Genomic DNA, 20,570 nt, shown 5'->3' with positions numbered 1-20,570 from the left:
TGATAATTGCAGATGAAAGCATCACTAATTGATGCACATTCCAATTTTAATAAAGAAGTAACAAAATAAAAGAGTGAAATACTAAGCTTTTCTCAGAAAGCTACTAAGGGTTTAATAAGGACACTTGCTAATAAAAAAATGTCATCAGCATTACACAGTGGTCTATGCGTCAGTGAAATCTAAAGTCTTACTCATTCTAAGGAATTTAGAGACTTAATCTGTCTCTAAACTGCCTTGGTGGCAAGATTAAAATGCAGGAAAGAACTACTCTCAATATGAACAAGGTTTAGCAGAATGATCTAAAGGCAATTTAAAAATAGATTCAGAAAACCAATGTAAGGCTTACTATTTCACAAAGCTAGGGCATTTATGCAATGAAAGGGGTATGAAGGACAATCTTTTGAGATGACTTGAAAGGGGACAAAAGGAGAGAAGGTGCCTGGTCCCAATTTCTAACAGTTTTTGAAGAAACTGACACTACTGGGAGAATTCATCTAAAAATATATATGAAGAAAAGCAACTTCATCCACTCATTCTGCAGCTCCAGCTGCAAAGCTGCTGCCTGTCTCCAATCAATTACATCAAGGTGTCAATCAACAAACAAAAGGCACACCAGAGGAGTGGCAGTATATGAGTCATCAGATGAGGAGAAAAGACAAAGACAAGGGTGAAGGGGGAACAGAAACTACGACTCTTCAGGTGCTGAGTGAAATAAGAGAACATCAACGTGGGTTTGTCAAGGAACTTCCAAAGGGCTGTGCTCTATTCCTGAACTAAAAAGGCTTCAGGGACAGAGGCTACCAAACCCAGGAATATAGCTTTGCTTTCTACCATTCTCTGCAGCCAAGCCGAATGCCTCTTCAAACTATTTTAGAAAAACATATCTCTAAATCAGGATTATTGGAAGAACTGTAATCCATGTCCTTCTGGGATTACAGACTCATCTAAATATGTAAATCCCTAACCAGAGGCTTTGGGGGCCAAGAAAGGTTGGCTCTGAGCCAAGACAAGCAGCTCTGAGCTGAGCAGGAGGGGCAGGGGGATGCTCGAAGTCCCTTCCCTAGCTGCCCCTGCTCCTCTGCCTGTGGAGGGAAAGACAGATCTCTTCTGAATGCAGCTGTGTGGTATCTTTTATTTCCTCTCTTCCTTTCAGAGAAGACATGACTCTCATCTTCTCTCTAAGGCCAATGGTGAAATTTAAGTTTTAGATTAGAGCTGGTGTGTAGGGAAAAGCAGAGCAGCAGTAGGACATGTGTTTGTCGATCGCTTTTAAACCCAATGTGCCAGTTCAGAGACTGAAAACTTGAGGACCATGTTCCAATCTTGGCCAAAGAAGCCAGTAGAGGATAGAGCAGCAGACACTGTTTGCAACTTCCCTAGCAGCCTTTTCTTCCAGCTAATGAAGCTGTGGTTTTCATGAAGGGTGCCAGGACAGGAATTGTGGTCTAACCCAGACATGACGACCTTGTCCCCTTGCAGTCACCCCTGTAGCCGTGTGGCTGAGACCACACAGAAGGAGACACGTCATGAGAGCAGACTAGGGTACTTCCTTAGGAAGCAGCTTTTGCTGCCCTGATAAGAGGTGGGAGGTGAAATGCCTGGGGCTAGGGCAGGCATTTTGAAACCATGAAATGATAAGCAAGAAAACAAAAAAGCCAATGTGCTAAAGACAGCAAATCCGACATCTAGAAAGATCATAATCCTTGGTCACAACTCCCAAGCATCCAGTGATGATTTACTCAGTTTCCTTAAGTGAGATAAAGAATGTTGTACTGTTTAAATTCTTAGTAGAGTTTTCTATTAGTCGCAGACTAACAAAATGGTCAACACTCAGCTTGGACTCACTCATTAAAAAAATATCCCAGTTAACTGACAAGGGCTGAATTTCCAAAATATATAAACAGCTCATACAATTCAATAACAATAAAAACCCCTGAACAACCCAACCAAAAATGGGCAGAAGACCTAAATAGACATTTCTCCAAAGATGACAGACAGATGTCCAAAAGGCATACGAAAAGATGCTAATTACTATACAAATGCAAATCAAAGCTACATTGGTCAGAATGGTCTTCATCAAAAAGTCCATAAACAGGAGTTCCTGTCATGGCTCAGTGGTAAAAAACCTGACTAGTATCCATGAGGATGCAGGTTCAATTCCTGGCCCTGCTCAGTGGGTTAAGGATCTAGCATTGCCGTGAGCTGTGGTGTAGCTTGGATCCGGTGGCTGTGGCATAGGCCAGCAGCTGCAGCTCTGATTCAACCCCTGGCCTGGGAATCCCCATATGCTGTAGGTGCGGCCCTAAAGATTCAAAAAAAAAAAAAATATGCAAACAATAAATGCTGGAGTGGGTGTGAAGAAAAGGGAACCCTCCTACACTGTTAGTGGGAATGTAAACTGGTGCAGCCACTATGGAGAACAGTACGAAGTTTTCTGAGAAAACTAGAAATAGAACTACCATATGATCCAGCATCACCACTTCTGGGCATATATCCAGAGAAAACTCTAATTTGAAAAGATGCATGCACCCCAGTGTTCACCGCCACACTCTTTACAATAGCCAAGACATGGAAGCAAACTGAATGTCCATCAGCAGAGGAGTGGATAAAGAAGACGTGGTATATAACACACAACAGAATATTACTCAGCCATAAAAAGAACAAAATAATGCCATCTGCAGCAACATGGATGAAACTAGAGATTATCATGCCAAATGAAGTAACTCAGACAAACATCATATGATATCACTTATATGTGGACTCTAAAAAAATGATACAAGAGAACTTATTTACAAAATAGAAACGGACTCAGACAGAAATCAAGTTTATGATTACCAACGGGGAAAGGGGAGTGAGGGATAAATTAAGAGTTTGGTACTTGCTACTATATAAAGAATAGATGAGCAACAAGGTCCTAGCACAGAGAATTATATTCAATATCCTATATAAACCATAATGGAAAATAACATGAAAAAATATATATTCATATATATGTATAATTGAACAATTTTACAGTACACCAGAAACTAACACAGAATTATAAGTCAACTATACTTCAATAAAAAAAAATCCTGAGTTGTACACGCACTTCCTATCTTAATTTTATTTATGAATAGATATGCTTAATTAATAGGCTTTGGTGTAATGTAGTTTTGTTGGGTTTTCTCTGAATATTCAACAAATTATTGATGGGTGTTATTTCACTCTAAGCCATACTGTTGGTCACATAATAAGAATTAAGTCATTGAGTATTTTATTACATCCATTAATAGTTTTATACCACTTGCTTACTCTTCATAGGGGCTGGAGTACAGCTCTCTTGGTCCTTCCCTATAAACCTACAACATGCAAGATACTGCGATTAGCCAACACATGGAGATCTCAGCCAAACGCAGTGCAAATGCTTAATGGCTTTCTTCCTACTAAAAGCAAGTTCTTTCCTCACTCTGGCACCTCCTTACTACACGTTTTTGCAATGTTAATTAAGTGGGTCTTCAACCAACTGTAAGAATATTCCTCAAATATGAACAAAAAAGGTCTCTAGCCATGCCTACTGGGGAAGAATAAAAAATACAGTGTCTGGAAGTTCCCATTGTGGCTCAGTGGTAACAAACGCAACTAGCATCCATGAGAACACAGGTTTGATCCCTGACCTTGCTCAGTGGGTTAAGGATCAGGGGGTGCTGTGAGCTATGGTGTAGGGTGTAGATGCGGATCGGATCTAGCATTGCTGTGGTTGTGGTGCAGGCTGGCAGCTGCAGCTCTGATTCGACCCCTAGCCTGGGGACTTCCATATGCCAAGGGTGCAGCCCTGAAAAGCAAAATAAATAAATAAGTAAATACGTAAATACATACATACATACATACAAAGGCCAAACAAGCTATGGCTTAGGCTGAATGATGTTAAGTGCTAAAGAAATAATCCTGAGTATTGTTATTATTTGAAAAGAAATTTAGTCATATTCACATATAAATGTACTTGCATCTGACTGATCAGCTTCTAGCTTCCTGAATTCTGCATGTTTCATTTCATTTAACATAACAGCTATCTCCTTTTGACCTCTGATATGCGAATAGGATAGTAACCACTGAATGAAAAGAAAACTGCAATGGCAATTCTAACCTGGCACTGCCATCTGCAACCAGACCTCACAGCGATGCTCCAGCAACAAGTTTGGAACACATCCCCCCTGACCTTTCCCGCTCCCAAGCAGGCAGGCAAAAGGCTCCCTAACGCAAAATGTGGGGCATGCCAAACTGTCACGCACATAGCAAAAAAACTGTTTGCTCCTGGATCTCTACACTGGAAAACAAAGAAAATAATTAAAACAAGCCAACAAAACCAGGAGCTCTTGAAGGAAGTGCTTACTTGAAATAAAGAGTGCTCATCTGCGCTCTGCACTCCATGGGACAAGGCAGAACTCGGCTGCAGCCTTTCTCCTCGACCCTCACCCTCACCACTGGAGAACTTCAGAAAGCAAAACATTCAAAACGGAGCTTTCTCGAAGGTCCTATCTGAAAGCCAGCCTAGGACTTACTTTTTTTTTTTTTTTTTTGAGGATATCAATGTTTATTAATTTCAGAGAAACTTAAAGGGAGAACAAACAACTGTTTTGAAAACTAAAATATAAAAACATAAGGGATAATATTTATATTTGCCTTCCAGACTAATACAAGGTATCTAGGTTTTCAGCTATTTTTTAATACTAGAAGAAAGATTTTGTATCTTGAACTAGTTGCCCTGCTAATTTCTGGTTTATATCTTGCCTGAAGCTTCCCTTAAGGAAACTTGACAGAAAAAAAAAAAAAAAGATCCTTTCCTTTCTCTGGCTTTCCTGGTTAGTTATGGCCCTTTTAGGGGGTGTGGGAAGGGTGCTGTCTGCTTTAGGTGATAGAAAAAGGGGAAGGGATGCAATAGGACTTATATTTTTAAAAGAAAATTTCAACGTTTTTCCCCTATGCTACTCCCATGTCAGGCTTCGGCATGCACTGGTAACCCACCATCAAGATACAGCAAATAGACGCACTTTTGGTTTGTACAGTTTGTGTTCATGGCTTTCTGGGAAAACCTGCGGCCAGGTGAATTCTGCTCTTTCATTTCAGTCTACCTTTTGGCTCAGTTGCTCTCTAAATGAACTTTGCGACTTCTGTTAAAAAACAAAGCTAGGTGTTTGTGTTGTGGCTCAGTGGAAATGAATCCATGAGGATACAGGTTCCATCCCCTGCCTCGCTCGGTGGGTTAAGGACCCAGCGTTGCCATGAGCTGTGGTGTAGGTTGAAGACGTGACTCAGAACCTGTGTTGCTGTGGCTGTGGTGTACACTGGCAGCTACAGTTCCAATTCAACCCCTAGCCTGGGAACTTCCATATGCCACAGGTGTGGCCCTAAAAATAAATAAATAAATAAATAAAATAAAAAGCTTATTTCTTTGAGTATAAGAAGAAGTCAAAAGACCTAATACAGACAAAAAGCACTGGGTCGGTAGAAAGCGTTTTGAGGGCATCTTTGTCTCCATCCTGTGGTCCTGGCCTGATGCCTCCGCCAGGTGGCAGCTCAGCCTGATGTCACTGCCCCAGCACAGCCTCGGGCCCTTCAGAGAGCAAGGAGGGCTGAACAGCCACCCATCCTGCTTCCGCCTGCCAGGTGCCAGCACCCCCCTGCTGCCAGGACCAGCAGGTGGACCCCCTGCAGTGCTGTGGAGAATAGGCTGGGGCATCAAGGAGAGTTTTCTTAATTCCTGAGGGTGAATTTTAAAAATATTGCTGCCTTTCTCACTCTTCACACTTCATTGCTCTAGCTCTCAAAACTCTTTATATAAACCCAGTCTGTATTAGTACCTGGATTTTTTTTTTTTTTTTAAAGAGCTGCACCCATGGCATATGGAGGTTCCCAGGCTAGGGTCGAATTGAAGCTACAGCTGCCAGCCTACACCACAGGCACAGCAATGCAGGATCCAAGCTGCGTCTGTGACCTACACCACAGCTCACGGCAATGCCTGATCCTTAACCCACTGATGGAGGCCAGGGATCGAACCCGCAACCTCCTGGTTCCTAGTCAGATTCATTAACCACTGCGCCATAACGGGAACTTCAGTATTGGTCTTTTCTTGCAGACAATACCTTAACCCAAAGCAGTGACCCTCCTTGGAGGAGACATTTTGGGCCTCAGGAGGGACTGGGGACAGGGAGTCACCGCAGGTCCCAGGACTGGCTGTTCTGCGTCTCAATCATCTATTTAAAGTTGATTCCAGGCACCCTGTTGCTAAGCTTCTCCCCCTTCCAAAGTGACTGTTGTGATTTACAGCTGAAAATCCAGAGCTCCCGGGCCCTCTCTCCTCAGGTCACACAGAGTGCAATTCCAGGTGGCAATGCGAGAGTCCCCCCTGGGCCTACCCGGACTTGCCTGCCTGGACAACTGCTGTTCTTGGGTCTCTACTTAGTCTCCTACTAGCAAAAGAAAATTCCTAAATTTCCCCAAGAAGTCTACTACTCTGCCACATCTTTGCTTCTCAGGTCCAGCCCTACAGTCAATCACCTTTGTGATGTTTTCTCTAAAGGAGATGGCACTGGCTCCAGGCTGGACCCTGTTACTAAAACCAAGTCTTGCTCCTCATCTCCGGGTAAGTTACTGGAATTTCTCCCTTGCTCTCAGGAGGGAAGAAAAGGGTAATCACTGCTATCTTTACATTTTATGACCAAGGCCCTTACAAAAGCAGCTGAATTATTTTGTTTCAGAGGTGGATGTGCCCCTGCACTGCTCCTGTGAGAGGAAAAGTGGTTGATAATGTGAAGATTCCTTATCTGATGTTGGCAAATAGAAACACAACCAGGATCACAACCAGAGAATCTGTTCAGAAAGAAATACACCAAACCATCCACCCACCTACCCCTCCCAGGACCACGCAACAAAGAGCCCAACAATAAAACTGAGGGCTTGCAATCTGAAATTTATATAAATGTGCACTGCTGGACATGAGCTGTTTTTCATTTCCTTAGTGACTCCGTGTGGACTGTGCTCTTACTCTCAGAGACAGAAATTTCAGAAGGCATCATGCCATTTTACATGCCACCAAAAATTAGGAATTCAGAAAAAGATGCATTATGCCTCAAGAATGTCCTAGTTTTTCTAAACTTAAAAATATTCTGTCCCAAGAAATGTATGTGTCTTGTTAGAATGGACATGTGTTGTTTCTAAAAGTGAACTTCCAGCCGTGTGGTTGGTGTGGGTCCTGTCTGCCTTGAGCCAGAGCCTGTGCTTTCTCCAGCATGACATTCGGGAGTGGACATGCGGCTGAGTGCCAGGCCATTCAGGTAAGGGAACTTTACTCGGCATCTGGGTTGAGCCATCAGGAAAATGGACTTTTTTTCCTGCGGGACTGGCACCTGCAAACACACACACCTCAAAGTTTCTAACCAGGAAGAGACAGTTGATTGCAAAGCCCACGTTCGAAGACTCAAGACAAAGAGAGTTGGGTAACTGTCTGTAGCCTGTATACAGGGTGGTGAACTCAATGCCTTTGGGGCCAGGCCAACAGCACAAACGAGGACAGCTCTAGCTGTGATGTAATGGGGAGTGGTGGGGGCCTGCTGGTCTTCCCTAAATCCATTCACATCTCAGTGAAAACAGTGCCACAATGGCCAAAGAAAACATTCCCACCTTAGGTCTGTTGGCCCGTGTGACACACCTCGATGTGCTGCCCACCAGGCTCCCACCAGGCCCTACAGCAAATCTGGGCACATCTATCAGACTGACCTCAGGATCCTCCTCAGTAAATCTCTGGTAGCCCAGGCACATTGGTAGCAGGTTTGGGCTGCTGCAGGCTCCTTTTCCTTACTCAGGTCTAAGAATTAAAAATTAAGCCACTGGGAGTTCCTACTGTGGTGCAGTGAGATTGGAGGCATCTTGGGAGCACTGGGATGCAGGTTCAAGCCCCATCCTGGCACAGTGGGTTAAGGATCCGGCACTGCCAGAGCTGTGGCTTAGGTTGCAACCTTGGCTTGGATCTGATCCCTGGCCCGGGAACTCCGAATGCCAAAGGGCAACCAAAAATAAAAAAGAAACAAAACAAAATGAAAAACGCAAAACAAAACAAAACAAAAGTTAAGCCAGTGAAAACATCTTAATTGTCACATGAAAAATATCCTGAAGCTAACAGTATCTTCACTTTAACTGCTAATGAAGAAGCATAAAGCCAAATTGCTGGGGCCCAGTACAAGGCTAGCAGGAGAATTTCTTTAAAGGGGCTTCTTAAAGGGCCCCGGAGTACCTGGCCTACTGTGCTTCAAAGAGCTGGAGCTTTGTAAGGTTTACATCTGGACCTGCCTCCCAATCCTGATAAGTTTCCAAATGTACCAGACGCATGTAGATCAATTTAAACATTTTTAGGTGCAAAGGGAACTGAATAAAGTAAAAATAAGTTATAAGGAAGTGAGGCTATCAAAATAATAAGATACCAAAAATCATTCTGATATTTATTTTCTTGAAAATTGGAAATGATGGTGAGTTTATTATGCAGGCTTGTGATGGCGGACAAGCATATTTTGAAAGTGAGATTAGACTCCAAGTGAACTCTTCTGGGCAAGGAACAGCCACAGCCTGAGGGAACCAGTGCAATTAAAGAACAGCAATGCTGGGAGTTCCCATTGTGGCGCAGTGGCTAACGAATCCGACTAGGAACCATGAGGTTGCGGGTGCGATCCCTGGCCTTGCTGAGCGGGTTAAGGATCCGGCGTTGCCGTGAGCTGTGGTTGTAGGTCGCAGACGCGGCTCGGATCCTGAGTTGGACCCCTAGCCTTGGAACCTCCATATGCCGAGGGAGTGGCCCTAGAAAAGGCAAAAAGACAACAAGACAAAACAACAACAACAACAACAACAACAAAAACCCCAGCAGTGCTGTCTCCATGAACAGTCCTGGAAGAGACATGAACTTGGTGGATTACAGCCATTCTGAGAGGAGTCTGCTGCTTTCAGAAGCAGTGTCTATGCTGAGATAGAGAGATGCCTCCTTGTTCTCTATAGACTCTTTGTTTTTTATAGATTTCAAAAATAAACAAGGAAACAAACCCTGAACCTTTTTTTTTTTTTTTTAACCCAAGTTTCTAATTATTTACTGTCAGGGTTTGGAGAATTTCTAAGGCAGAGACAGGGCTGTGGATCTGGCCCACCAAGAAGAGTGTTTGTACACAAAGCAACTTGGGATACACACAACTGAAATGCAAGGAGTGAGAAAACCCTGGTGTTACTACCCACAGCTTAACATTCTAACAAAATAAAGGTGTTTTCCTTACGAAGATGTGAAAATTACAAGAACTGCTCTGAAACCACAGGGGCAGGTGAGAGAGCTGATCCCTGCCTGTGATTCCTCCCTGGTGACAAGGACACAGATGGGATCCAAGCTCCCCTTCCTGTCACTGGCCATCTGCGGCCACACGACGCTGCAGATACTGCTGTCTGTTTATCACGTGTGTTTTCTCAGGAGCTGGGTTCTCTCGAGAACTACTTCTGATGTATCTTTCATACTCGGTAAGAAAGTCCCATTTATCACTCAACAAATATGTCTTGAGTGCTGAGTCCATATTCTAGAAGCTGAGGACACAGCAACGAACAAAATACATAGGACTGTCCATGACTCTCATGCCCCCATTGAGGGAGCAGAGCCGCCTGCGAGGGGGTGTCATATAAAGCCCAGCACTGGATGCCACGCAGAGGGTTCACACAAGCACACACACCAGATGAATTCTGGGGGCTGAAATAATAGCAAAGTGAACCCCGCAAGACATACTAGTTCAACTTTAAGTTAGGGAAAAATAATCATTCACATTTTAAAAAAGACGACTTTCACAAAACCCTTTTTAGATAATGTCTGTAAAGCCGGGTGCCCCCCGCTACCTTTCTGGCAGAAGCAGGTTAACACAGTGTGACGGACAATTCACCATGCCTGCCGTACTACCACGTGAGCCTGACTGTATGAATGCAATCTTGAGGCTCCTGGTTATGACAACCGGATGGAAGCAAGACTCAGGCCCACAAAGGCTGCTCTAAGTTCACATTAGGAAATGAAAATGCTGGCTTTTGCTGGGTTATCCTTTCAGAAAAGGGACACCACAGTAGATTCAAAGACAGGGAGTGCTTCTAGCCATGGCAACCCTTCTGTGGTCCTGCAGCTACCCCCACCTCCTGGGGACAGACCCATGGCCTTGGAGCCAAGGGCTCAAAGCAAGGTGTTGAGTGCTGGAAACAGGGGAAGGAGGTGTTGGGAAATTTAATTAGCAAGTGTTAAACTAAAAGGGCTCTCAGCTGAAAGCCTCCAGAAGTGTGAAGAATTACGACTGATTTTGAGAACTCTCCTTCCCAAGAATGAACAAGTGTGGTGAAAGATGAGCTGCTTAGTTTTTTTGTTTTGTTTTTTGACAAGTATTTTTTCAAGTGTTTTGCTGGCAAGGCTTCCAAAGTTTCAGTTAATCAACTTCTACCTTTAATAAAAGATTTTTCTTCATCTGCCCAGAGCAAGGACTTGCTTAACCATGAAGAAAACTAGTACATGGATCAGCAGAGGACTAAAATTTAGCCACTTTTTATAACAGAAACAGTATAACTCAGGAAGCGTCCATGAAATCCTGTCCAATTCAACAAGCACAGAGCAACGAGTGGAAATGGACTTGGAGTCCCTGAACCCCAGGGCTCACGGGAGGGGCGGTGTTGTGGAAGCCACCACAGATACAAAGACTTGCTGAAATCCCTTCAACATGAGCTGCTGTGCAGCAAGGCGGTAACTAGGAGGGTGTGGGCTGCATCCTGAAAGATCTAAGAGGACTCGCAGAAATGAAATGAGGGGCAGAGCATTTGGGGCAGAAGAAGGTAGATGAACAAAGGCATAAAGTGTGTTTGAAGAGAGCAGAGCGGGTGGAACTGTGATGGACACGCACGCAGGTTATGGTGGGAGGACCGGTGTTATGAGAGACAAGGAACCCAAATCCTCTCAGGTGAAGGGCAGACTTCATTTGAAGGCAAGTTGAAGGGGGCAGGGTGAGGGGAATCGGGACAGCTGTTGAACAGAAGAAGGCCTTAGAAAACCTGCTCTCAGGCTGCACAGGAGGAACCGAGGGCAGGAGAGCCTCCAGGTGCAGAAGAGAGAGGCACACCCGGGCTCGGGTAGAAGTCCTGGCTCTTGGGGGACCACATGGGCCAGCACGACGGTGCTCAGGTGATGCTAGGCTTCTAGCCCGAGGAAGAAGCAGGATGGTATGATGGGATGGGAGGAGATGAGTAAGTAGAGCAGACCAGATCAACAATGAAAAAGAATAGCTAAAGATGGACGTGTACGCACTCAAAAAGAAAATAAGGTAAAAAATTAAACTATTGTTCTTCATTTTAGACTACATGCTACCTACTTTAAAAAATAAAGACACTTCACATGTCTTAAAAATGGCAGCTGAAGGGGGAGAGTCAGAGGGTCCTGCATGACCCTGACACTATCTGATTTGGGAGAAAATTTAGCCAAAGGTGACATTTATTATTTATACCGGTTTCAACTTGCTTTTAAATTTTCTATCCTTCCTGCGTTTATGAATCCTTCCCATCCTTTTTAATGACACTCGCTACAGTATATGGATGTAACAACTTAATTTATCAGCCTCCTTGCGGAGGGCGGTGAGTGGTAAGAGGAAAACGTATCTGTTGCCTAGCAGCAAGTGTGCGCAGGGAAAAGCATCACGTCAGCCTGCAGCTCATTTCCTCCACGGTACTTTTCCTGACTCCAACTCTGCTGGAGGAGAGGCAGAAAGAGGGAAAGCAGGTGCCCGCCCTGGCATGTCCATCTCCTGTTGTTTTTTGTCTCAGCTGGCACACGTTATACCAACAAGCAGGCTATTTGCTTGTAGGCACACAAAAAGTGACAGTTATTCTCTGAACTTTGTTTGACACTTACATAGAATCTCAAACAGGAGGGGCCACCCTGAACCAGACCAGGCCCAGAGCCCCCCAGGGAGAGGCTGGGTCAAGGTACATTCCCCTCAGTTACAGGAACTGTAACCAACACCTCCTCATGGGAAAATCATAAAACAGCTCAGGCAGAGGCATCTACTAAGTTTAGGTTCAACACACCTCAAACTCCAGATAGTGATCTTTCAGTCTGTACTCGTCCACCTCCTTGGCTTTGACCTTCTTGTCCGGGGGGTAGGAGCGGTGCTCGGCCAGCTCCGTGCTGATCTGCTTCAGCTTGCTTTCATGAGACTTCAGCTGTTCCTCCTGCAGCAAAGTATTAAGCCATTTAACATCCAGAAAATACATCAATTAGCAACCGTGGCATACTTTAAAAATCCCTTATGATGAATGACTTTCACTCAGCAGCAGCCCAACATGCCTCTGCAGCCACCTCTCACCAACTCTCTCAGGTTCACAGGTACCTTTGAAGACGGCAGCCAAGGCCAAGACTGGCCTTCCTCACCAGGCCCCTGGTCACAAAGCCAGATGCTTCAGGGCCCTCTGTTGAGCGTGACCACCAGAGGCTGAGATGAAGCTCCTGAGAGACATTCCAGCAGGCAGGCACCCCTGCAGCACCATCCTGCGGGCCTCAGGGCAGCTCCTCCGCTTTGTATACACCCAGCAAGAGCAAGGCTGCCCCATCATGGTGGTTGAAGACCTACCCGCATTCTTTCCCCTTTTGAGACAGCAATACCATCAAGAAATAATTTTCTCTGGAGTTCCCATCGTGGCACAGTGGTTAATGAATCCGACTAGGAACCATGAGGTTGCGGGTGTGATCCCTGGCCTTGCTCAGTGGGTTAATGATCCGGCGTTGCCGTGAGCTGTGGTGTAGGTTGCAGATGAGGCTCGGATCCTGCATTGCTGTGGCTGTGGTGTAGGCCAGCAGATACAGCTCTGATTCGACCCCTAGCCTGGGAACCTGGGCGGCGGGAGCAGCCTAAGAAATGGCAAAAAAAAGAAAAAAAAAAAAAAAAAGAAATAATTTTCTGAAAGCTGATATTGTAAAAAAGGCAGAAACCTATGCTTTTCCCTCCCAAATAGTAGCGGTTCTGACTTCCTTCAACTACAATTTTTTTTGGTCATTTTATGGCTGCACCCACGGCATATGGAAGTTTCCAGGCTAGGGATCAAATTGGAGCTACAGCTGCCGACCTAAACCAGAGCCAAAGCAATGCCAGATCCGAAATGGGTCTGCAACCTGCACTGCAGCTCACGGCAGTGCCAGATCCTTAACCCATTGAGTGAGGTCAGGGATGGAACCTGTGTCCTCATGGATACTAGTGGGGTTTGTTACCACTGAGCCCCAACAGGTAGTCCTTTCAACTACAAATTTCACTGAAGGATATTTAGTTGTTTTAGGATTTCTCTGGGCTGTGTGTTATACACGATGCCATATTCTTAACACGGGTCACCTAGTGAATATGGACAGAACTTTTCCCTTCACACAGGCACATCTCGTTTTCTTGCACTTTGCAGATACTGTGCTTTTTACAAACTGAAGATCTGTGCAAACCCTGGGTTGAGCAAGTCTATCACTGCCATTTTTCTAACTTTGCTCACTTCTGGTCTCTGTGTCACACTTGGTCATTCCCAGAACATTTCAGATATGTTCATTACGATTCTGTTTGTTTCAGGATCTGTGATTAGTGATCTTTGATGTTGGTACTATGACTCACTGGAGGCTCAGATGGTGGTGGGCATTTTTTAGCAGTGAATTATTTTTTAATAAACGTAGGTACACTGGTTTTTAGACAAAAATGCTATTGCACGCTTAATAGACAAAATGCTATTGCACGCTTAAAGTTGTGTAAACACAACTTTTTGTTTGTTTGTTTTGTTTTTTAGGGCCATACCCACAGCATATGGAGGTTCCCAGGCAACGGGTCTAATCGGAGCTACAGCTGCCGGCCTACGCCACAGCCACAGCAACACCAGAGCTGGGCCATGTCTTCGACCTACACCACAGCTCACCACAGCAATGCCAGATCCTTAACCCACTGAGCAAGGCCAGGGATCCAACCCGAAATCTCATGGTTCCTAGTCAGATTCGTTTCTGCTGTGCCATGATGGGAACTCTAACACAACTTTTATATGCACTGAGAAATGCAAAATTTTGTGTGACTTGCTCTACTGAGGTATTTACTTTATTGCAGTGGTTTGAAACAAAACCCACAATGCCTCCAAAGTCTGCCTGTGATTATTAAGAGGTGAAACTTCTGTGTTTTAGAAAATGTACATCTTTAGGATGATGCTAAACTGTTTTCCAAAGTGTTTCCACTAGCTTACATTTCCACAGTAGGCTTGAAAGTTCCCAGTGTTCTACATTCTTGCTAAAATTTGTTATCACACTTGCAAATTTTTGCTAATTTCATGGGTTTGAAATGATTTGAATTTACATTTTCCTGATTACAAGTGAAGATGAACATTTTTTTTCATATGTTTACTGGGCTTCCTCTTCTGTGAAATGGCTGCTGAAATCCTGGACTCACTTTTCTACTGATCCAGATTTGTAAAGGACAGTTTATTTTAAAAAACAATTTCTTTTCTTTTTGATTAATAAAATAATTCAAAAAATCAAATAAGATTTTAGATAGCTTGGTAAAAGAATTTACAAAATTCTCTGTAGTTTTTGGACTCTGGCTGTGTGTAAATGTTTTTTTAGATATTTAATTCTTCCAAAAGCTTTAGATTTCTCAATCTTGAGTATTCAAAGGGCTCTTTCCCATTGAGTAAATTCCAACTTCTACTTATTTTAATGAGGAATAAATGCTGGAACATTATGCAACACATATTTTATTTCTCACTTTCCTACTAATGCCAAGGAGGGTTTTATTCATTGTTATTATAAACTATCATTTATAAACCTGACTATTTCTATAGCGGCACAAGGGGTTAGTAATTTTGCCATGCTTTTATGAAGAAACTAGTCAAATAAATGTTGAAATTCAGTGGGCACTGCTTTACTCCAACTTCACTGCTTTCATGAAGCAAGAAACAAGGAAATCATCTCAAAATAAAAGCATTTTAAAATCACAAAATCCAAGCCAGAGTTCTCCAGCCTCTTCTTCATATGTATCTATAGTACGTGTTTACACCACATGCTTATTACAAAATAATATGTGTGAATTTGATCTCCTTTGCTGATTGCAAGCTCTTTGAAGTCAAAGAAAGGTCATTTTCCCTTCTTTCTACTCCTCCAGGGTCTGGCCGGTGCTCGGCAGGGCAGAGAGGGAGACACAATTTGGGCTTGCAGACGTTACTTGCCTAATACCAACTCACCTCTCAGTTCCCATGAGCTGGGAGCCAAAACCAAGTTGTAGCTCTTTTTATAAGGCCCATATGCCTAACACAGTACCTGATATATGGGTTCCCCCAGGACACAGCAGCTGAATAAATGGATTACTTTTTTTAAAAAAGGGAAGATAAAGAGCAAGAGCTCAGACTGTTCCCTCGTGCTGATCTAAGTAGACATGATTTAGAAGGTGATGGTATTTCTAGAAATCTTCTAGGCAATTAACAAGTCAAACTGCTGAACCCTGCAGCTTCATCAAACCCAAGCAGCTGGAATTTAGAATATAGACACCTGCCTCTGAGTCAGTCTCGGGGGGACCATTGCTGAAAGCACCATCAGAAAGGTTTCTATTTCATCATCTCATGCTTAACGCAGTTTTAAAGATCGTAAGCAGTGTTTAATGAACTTTAGCATAATAACTTCAACATGGCTCAACTGTTTTAGTACGTAGTATATGTTGTTAAATACAGCCCTCTAATAAATGAATACAAACTCCCTCTATTCTGAACAGGTGCAGATAAAGCGTAGCATACGGTCTGGCCAAGGAGACTTGGCAAAGCGAGCCAGTTAAGGTTAAGTGACATCAAATGAACCATATGAGGAACAGACATCCCGAGTGGTTATGGGAATAGCTTGACAGTTTTCCAAAGTGGGGCATGTGCACCCCAGGCAAGGTGATCCACTGGAAAGAATTTTTAAAATCAGCATTGACATATAATTCACTACCACACAACGCACACAACCCATTTGATGTGTATAATTCAAAGTTTTTTTTTTTTAATATATTCACAGGGTTGTGCAACCATCATTACAATTTAATTTTATGACATTGTAGTTCCCCTAAAGGAGACCCTCTGGGAAAGGAATCACATAGCAGGTCCCTTTGTAACTGGCTTCCCTTACTTAGCAAGGTTTTTACAGTTCATGCACAATGTCAGTGATTCACTCTTTTAGGCTGAATAACGTCCCATTGTGTGGACTTATCACACTTTACCCATTCATTTACCACCTCTGATGGTCACTTCCACCTCTGGCTGTTATGAGTAATGCTGCTGTGAACATTCGTGTGACTGTATGTTTTCCTTCTCTTGTTGTCAAGGTAGGAGTGAAATTGCCCGGTCACTTGTTAACTCCATGGTTAATCATTTGATAAACCACCAAGCCATTTTCTAAAATAGCTGCCTCATTTTATATTCCTACCAGCAATGTCGAAGTGTCTGAATTTCTTCACAACTCACTAATATATTACCTATGTCACAGTTGCAGCCATGCTGGATCCTTAACCCACTGCACCAGGCCGGGATTGAACCTGCAACTCCGCAGTGACCTGAGCCACAGTGGAAACTCCAAAAAATACATACATTGAAGGATATTTGCTCAAATATCTAGTACTGATAAGGTGAATGATCAAAAAAATTAAGAGACCAGTCATCTGGTTACAAGATAACAAGAGTCTGTCTTAAGGGATGGGGGTTGGACATGAACAATGTTTGGGAAGTAGAAATGACAGGATTGAAAGGGTGACATTGAGAGGTGGGAGGGGCATGGTCCTGGCCAGTGAGGAACATACTCTAAGAAGAACCTCATTCTCTGAAAGCCACTGCTCCTAATGTCTGTCTGTGGAGGAGGTCGTCGAGAGGCCATGTCCATGGCTGACCCTGGAGCTGGACCTGGTGATCGACTGGAGGCCCCTCACCTAGCTTTCTTCTGGGAACTCAGGTTCTACCTGCCTCCCCTGTGCCAGGAGCTTCCCAAGGGCACAGCCTTGAGGAGGTGAGTGAGGTGCTGCCGGGGCATGTGGACGGCCTCTATGTGAGCTCTGAGACCCTGGAGGCAGGTGCAGAGGGGGATGCATCTGAGGCCACCAAGACAAGCCTGGCGGGTGAGTCCCCTGCATCTCCCATCTGCCTCTGTCCTCGGTTTCTCATCTCCCAAGAGGGGCCAGCCTGTGAGCCAACAGGGCCCCCCTCAAGTGGGCCTGAGCGCTACCGCCTGCAGTCAAACCACAGGACCATACCAGGGTGGGAAGCAAACACAGAACGAAGGTCGATCTGTTTTCCATCCCTGTCAATCCCCTTGGTAGTTAGCGTTTCATAACCAATCCACTGCGTCAAACTTTCACAGGAGAATGGCTGGGACTCAGAAGAAAACACAAGACACCAGAGTAAATGACACCTTCATGATGCACAGTCTCCAGAGAAGCAGTGAAGGGAGGCAGGTTTTGTCACAGGGCAGCATTTCTGATCTGCACTGCGTGTGTCTCGGAAACACACACACTCCCCATCCCTGGTCCCGACCAGATCGATCTGGGGGGTGCTGAGAAACGTGCATTTGAAACAAGCCCCCAGATAATTCTTATGCACATTAATGTTCAAAAATGAGTCCTTAAGTGAAGTGAAAGAGAAAGACAAATACTGTACATCACGTACATGTGGAATCTAAAACGTGGCACAAATGAAGCTGTCTACGAAATAGAAACAGACTCACAGACACCGGAACAGATGTGTGGCTGCCAAGGAGGAGCGCAGAGGGAGTGGGATGGACTGGGAGTTTGGGGTTAGTAGGTATAAACTATTCCATTTAGAATGGATGAGCAATGAGGTTCTGCTGTACAGCACAGGGACCTCTATCCAGCTTTCTGGGATAAACCATGATGGAAAAGAATGTAAGAGAGAATGTGTGTGTCTATATGTGTGTGTGTGTGTGTGTATATATACATACACACACACACACATATATAACTGAGTCACTCTGCTGTACAACAGAAAAGGGCATCACACTATAAATCAACAATACTTTAATTTAAAAATATATATTTAGTGCAAAGAAAGAAAACGAGTCCTTTGAGGAGTAGAAAAGGAGGTCCATTGGCTAACCATGAGATCCTAAGTCTGGAGTGCTACACCAGAAGGAGAAACAAAACCTGAACTTTATACTAATCTCTCCACCTGCAGGAGAGCAAGGAAAATGTGCTCTGGCAACAGGACTGTGAAAAACAAGGGAGGAAGGCGACTCCTCCCACACAGCAGAGGCGCACAGAGAGAACTATGCTGCACTGACAATAATCAATTCTAATAACGGAGGCTAATATGGTTTGGAGAGAAGACAAGAATAAATTAAATGATGGGGTGATGAACAGTGTGTCTTTAAAAGCTCCAAACAATCTTCTAATTGAATGTTTAGTTCTTTCCTAACACTGTTTAACTTTTTCCAGCAGGGTACTCACACTGTTATCGACGTATTTTGCAAAGTGAAATTAATCCAAGTAGTCTGGCACTTAAGGGAGTGGCAGTCAGGCTGTGGGCATGAGGAGAAAGGAAAGACCGTGGGGCTGGAGAGCACGGGGTCTCTGTGGCCCCACAGGACCCTTGGCAATGCCTGGAGACACGATACCGGTGTCCAGTGGGTGGAGGCTGGGGATGTTGCTAAACAGCCTACAGTCCACCACAATGAGCCACCTGGGCCCAGGGTCAGCAGTGCCAACATTGAGAATGCAGGGCTGACGGCTGAGGCCTCGCCTTCACGGCCCTGCAGACCCTGTGGGTGCATCCAGACACACGTTCCAGGGTCACTGAAGCACCACCATGACTCCAGCAAAGACACCCTTAGGGCCTCTATCTGAAGTGGGTGGCCCCCAACGCCCAGGAGCAGGCCGTGTGCAAATCCCCTCCTTCTTTCCAATCCGCCTGCATCATAAATCTTGGTTCTACATATTACTTTCTTAACTGTCTTATTATTCTCAAAGGTAAAAACATCTTTTAATTTTTAGTAAACAAACATGATGACCTGGGTGAAAAACATCAAGCTAGTGATAGAATCTTAAAACATTCTAGACAAGCCGCTCATTTTCCAGATGGCTCACAAAGGCTTGTGACTTATTTGTGGGGGAGGAAATCATCATATTCTTTTATGAAGAAATTAAATTCCTCAAAAGACTTGGCCATTGTACGTGACACAAGAGCACGCTTCTCTTTGGTTATTACTTTCTTGTTTAAAATCTCGAACCCATCATTTTGATCACATCACATGCTCATTTTTCGCATCTGTGTTCAAAACGAGAAAAAAAAGTCAAAAAATTTATGCATTCCTTTTTTAGTTCCAATGTAGGACATTTGTTTAAAATAAGAGATTCTGCCTTGATAAAGGTCTTGTGGTCAAAACACACAAACAGATGAATATTCACTGCCACAGACAAGTGACTTACCAATGTACAGTTCATACCTAAATAGGACAGATGCACATTTTTTAAAGTAGAAAATAAACAGAAATGTAGATTCCACAGTGAGGCAAGAACAAGAAAAAGCTCTACGTTGTTCTATACTTTTTAATGTTCCTCTTTAAATTCAACTCACCTTTTCCCCTGAATCTTTTACAGGAGTAATGAATTGTGAGAAAGGCCATTCTATTGACAAATAATTGGAAAACTTCTAGTGAAATTAGTAGAATAAAACTCAACATTTGAAGGTTATTTTTTTTGGCCTCTAGTTATCTAATTGTTTTTCTCTCCTCTTACCTTAAGAAATATAGTTCCATTTATGTGAGATGCCCCCCAAAAAGTGGGGAAGTGAATTTGCTTTAAGAGTTCATGTTTGGGTTGGGGGGATGGAGAAGCTGCTGACATGCTCTCTGGTATCCTTCCTTCTCTCCAAGAGCACTTAGAGCTAAAAGCCCTCCTGCCTGGGGAGTGAGCGGCCTGCTCCTTTCTCTGACCGGCAGCTTTCTCAAGAGTTAGTCTACAAGTGACACACACAAGAATAGCAATGCTTACGCGGGGGCTTCCAATTCACGTTACAACACAACTACACAGAAACTAAAGGATCTCCCCCAAGACCCTGTCTCCTCTCGTCTCCGCACGGGCCTGTCTTTGTGAACTTGGCAGGACTGGCACACGACCCCTCCGCCTTCCATTCCCTCAAGGTTTGCCAACGCGGCCGCTCAGCCATCACTCCTGGATGTGCTCAACAAAGGACCCAAGGACCTCCTGCCACTTCACAGGAGATCTTATTTGTCTTCTTTGTACCTCACCTTTCTTCCCTCTGTTGGCATGACATTCTCCCTGTGCTTTTCCTGATGAACTTAAAAATCATTGTTTCTCAAGTGTCTGGTCTGGTCTGCTTCTGGACACTCAGTGTGACTTTTGCAGTGAGAAAGAGGAAAAGGATGCAGGGAAGGACCCTGGGAAGGGGCAAGAGCAGGGACACCAGGAGATGACGGGGTCCTAAAAGCCAGCTCAGACACCACAGTCCCCAATGCCCAAGCCCAGGTGATGCCCCTAAGCCTCCACTTCAAGGAG

The 20,570-nt window shown here is 44.2% G+C and overlaps 1 protein-coding gene across 8 annotated transcripts in view; it reads right to left on the bottom strand.

The window, feature by feature from the left end:
* Positions 1–20,570, bottom strand: part of PSD3 (pleckstrin and Sec7 domain containing 3) — a 621,434-nt gene that overhangs the window by 11,253 nt on the left and 589,611 nt on the right. For all 8 annotated transcript variants that reach the window (XM_021077991.1, XM_021077990.1, XM_021077989.1 and 5 more), the window contains one exon: positions 12,103–12,246. In XM_021077991.1, coding sequence (XP_020933650.1) covers positions 12,103–12,246 — 144 coding nt within the window. The remainder of the gene's footprint in view (positions 1–12,102; positions 12,247–20,570) is intronic.

Source organism: Sus scrofa, chromosome 17 (genome assembly GCF_000003025.6).
Source record: "Sus scrofa isolate TJ Tabasco breed Duroc chromosome 17, Sscrofa11.1, whole genome shotgun sequence".
NCBI classification, from domain to species: Eukaryota; Metazoa; Chordata; class Mammalia; order Artiodactyla; family Suidae; genus Sus; species Sus scrofa.
The sequence above is the reverse complement of the archived record's forward strand: the minus strand, read 5'-3'. Positions and strand labels throughout refer to the sequence as shown.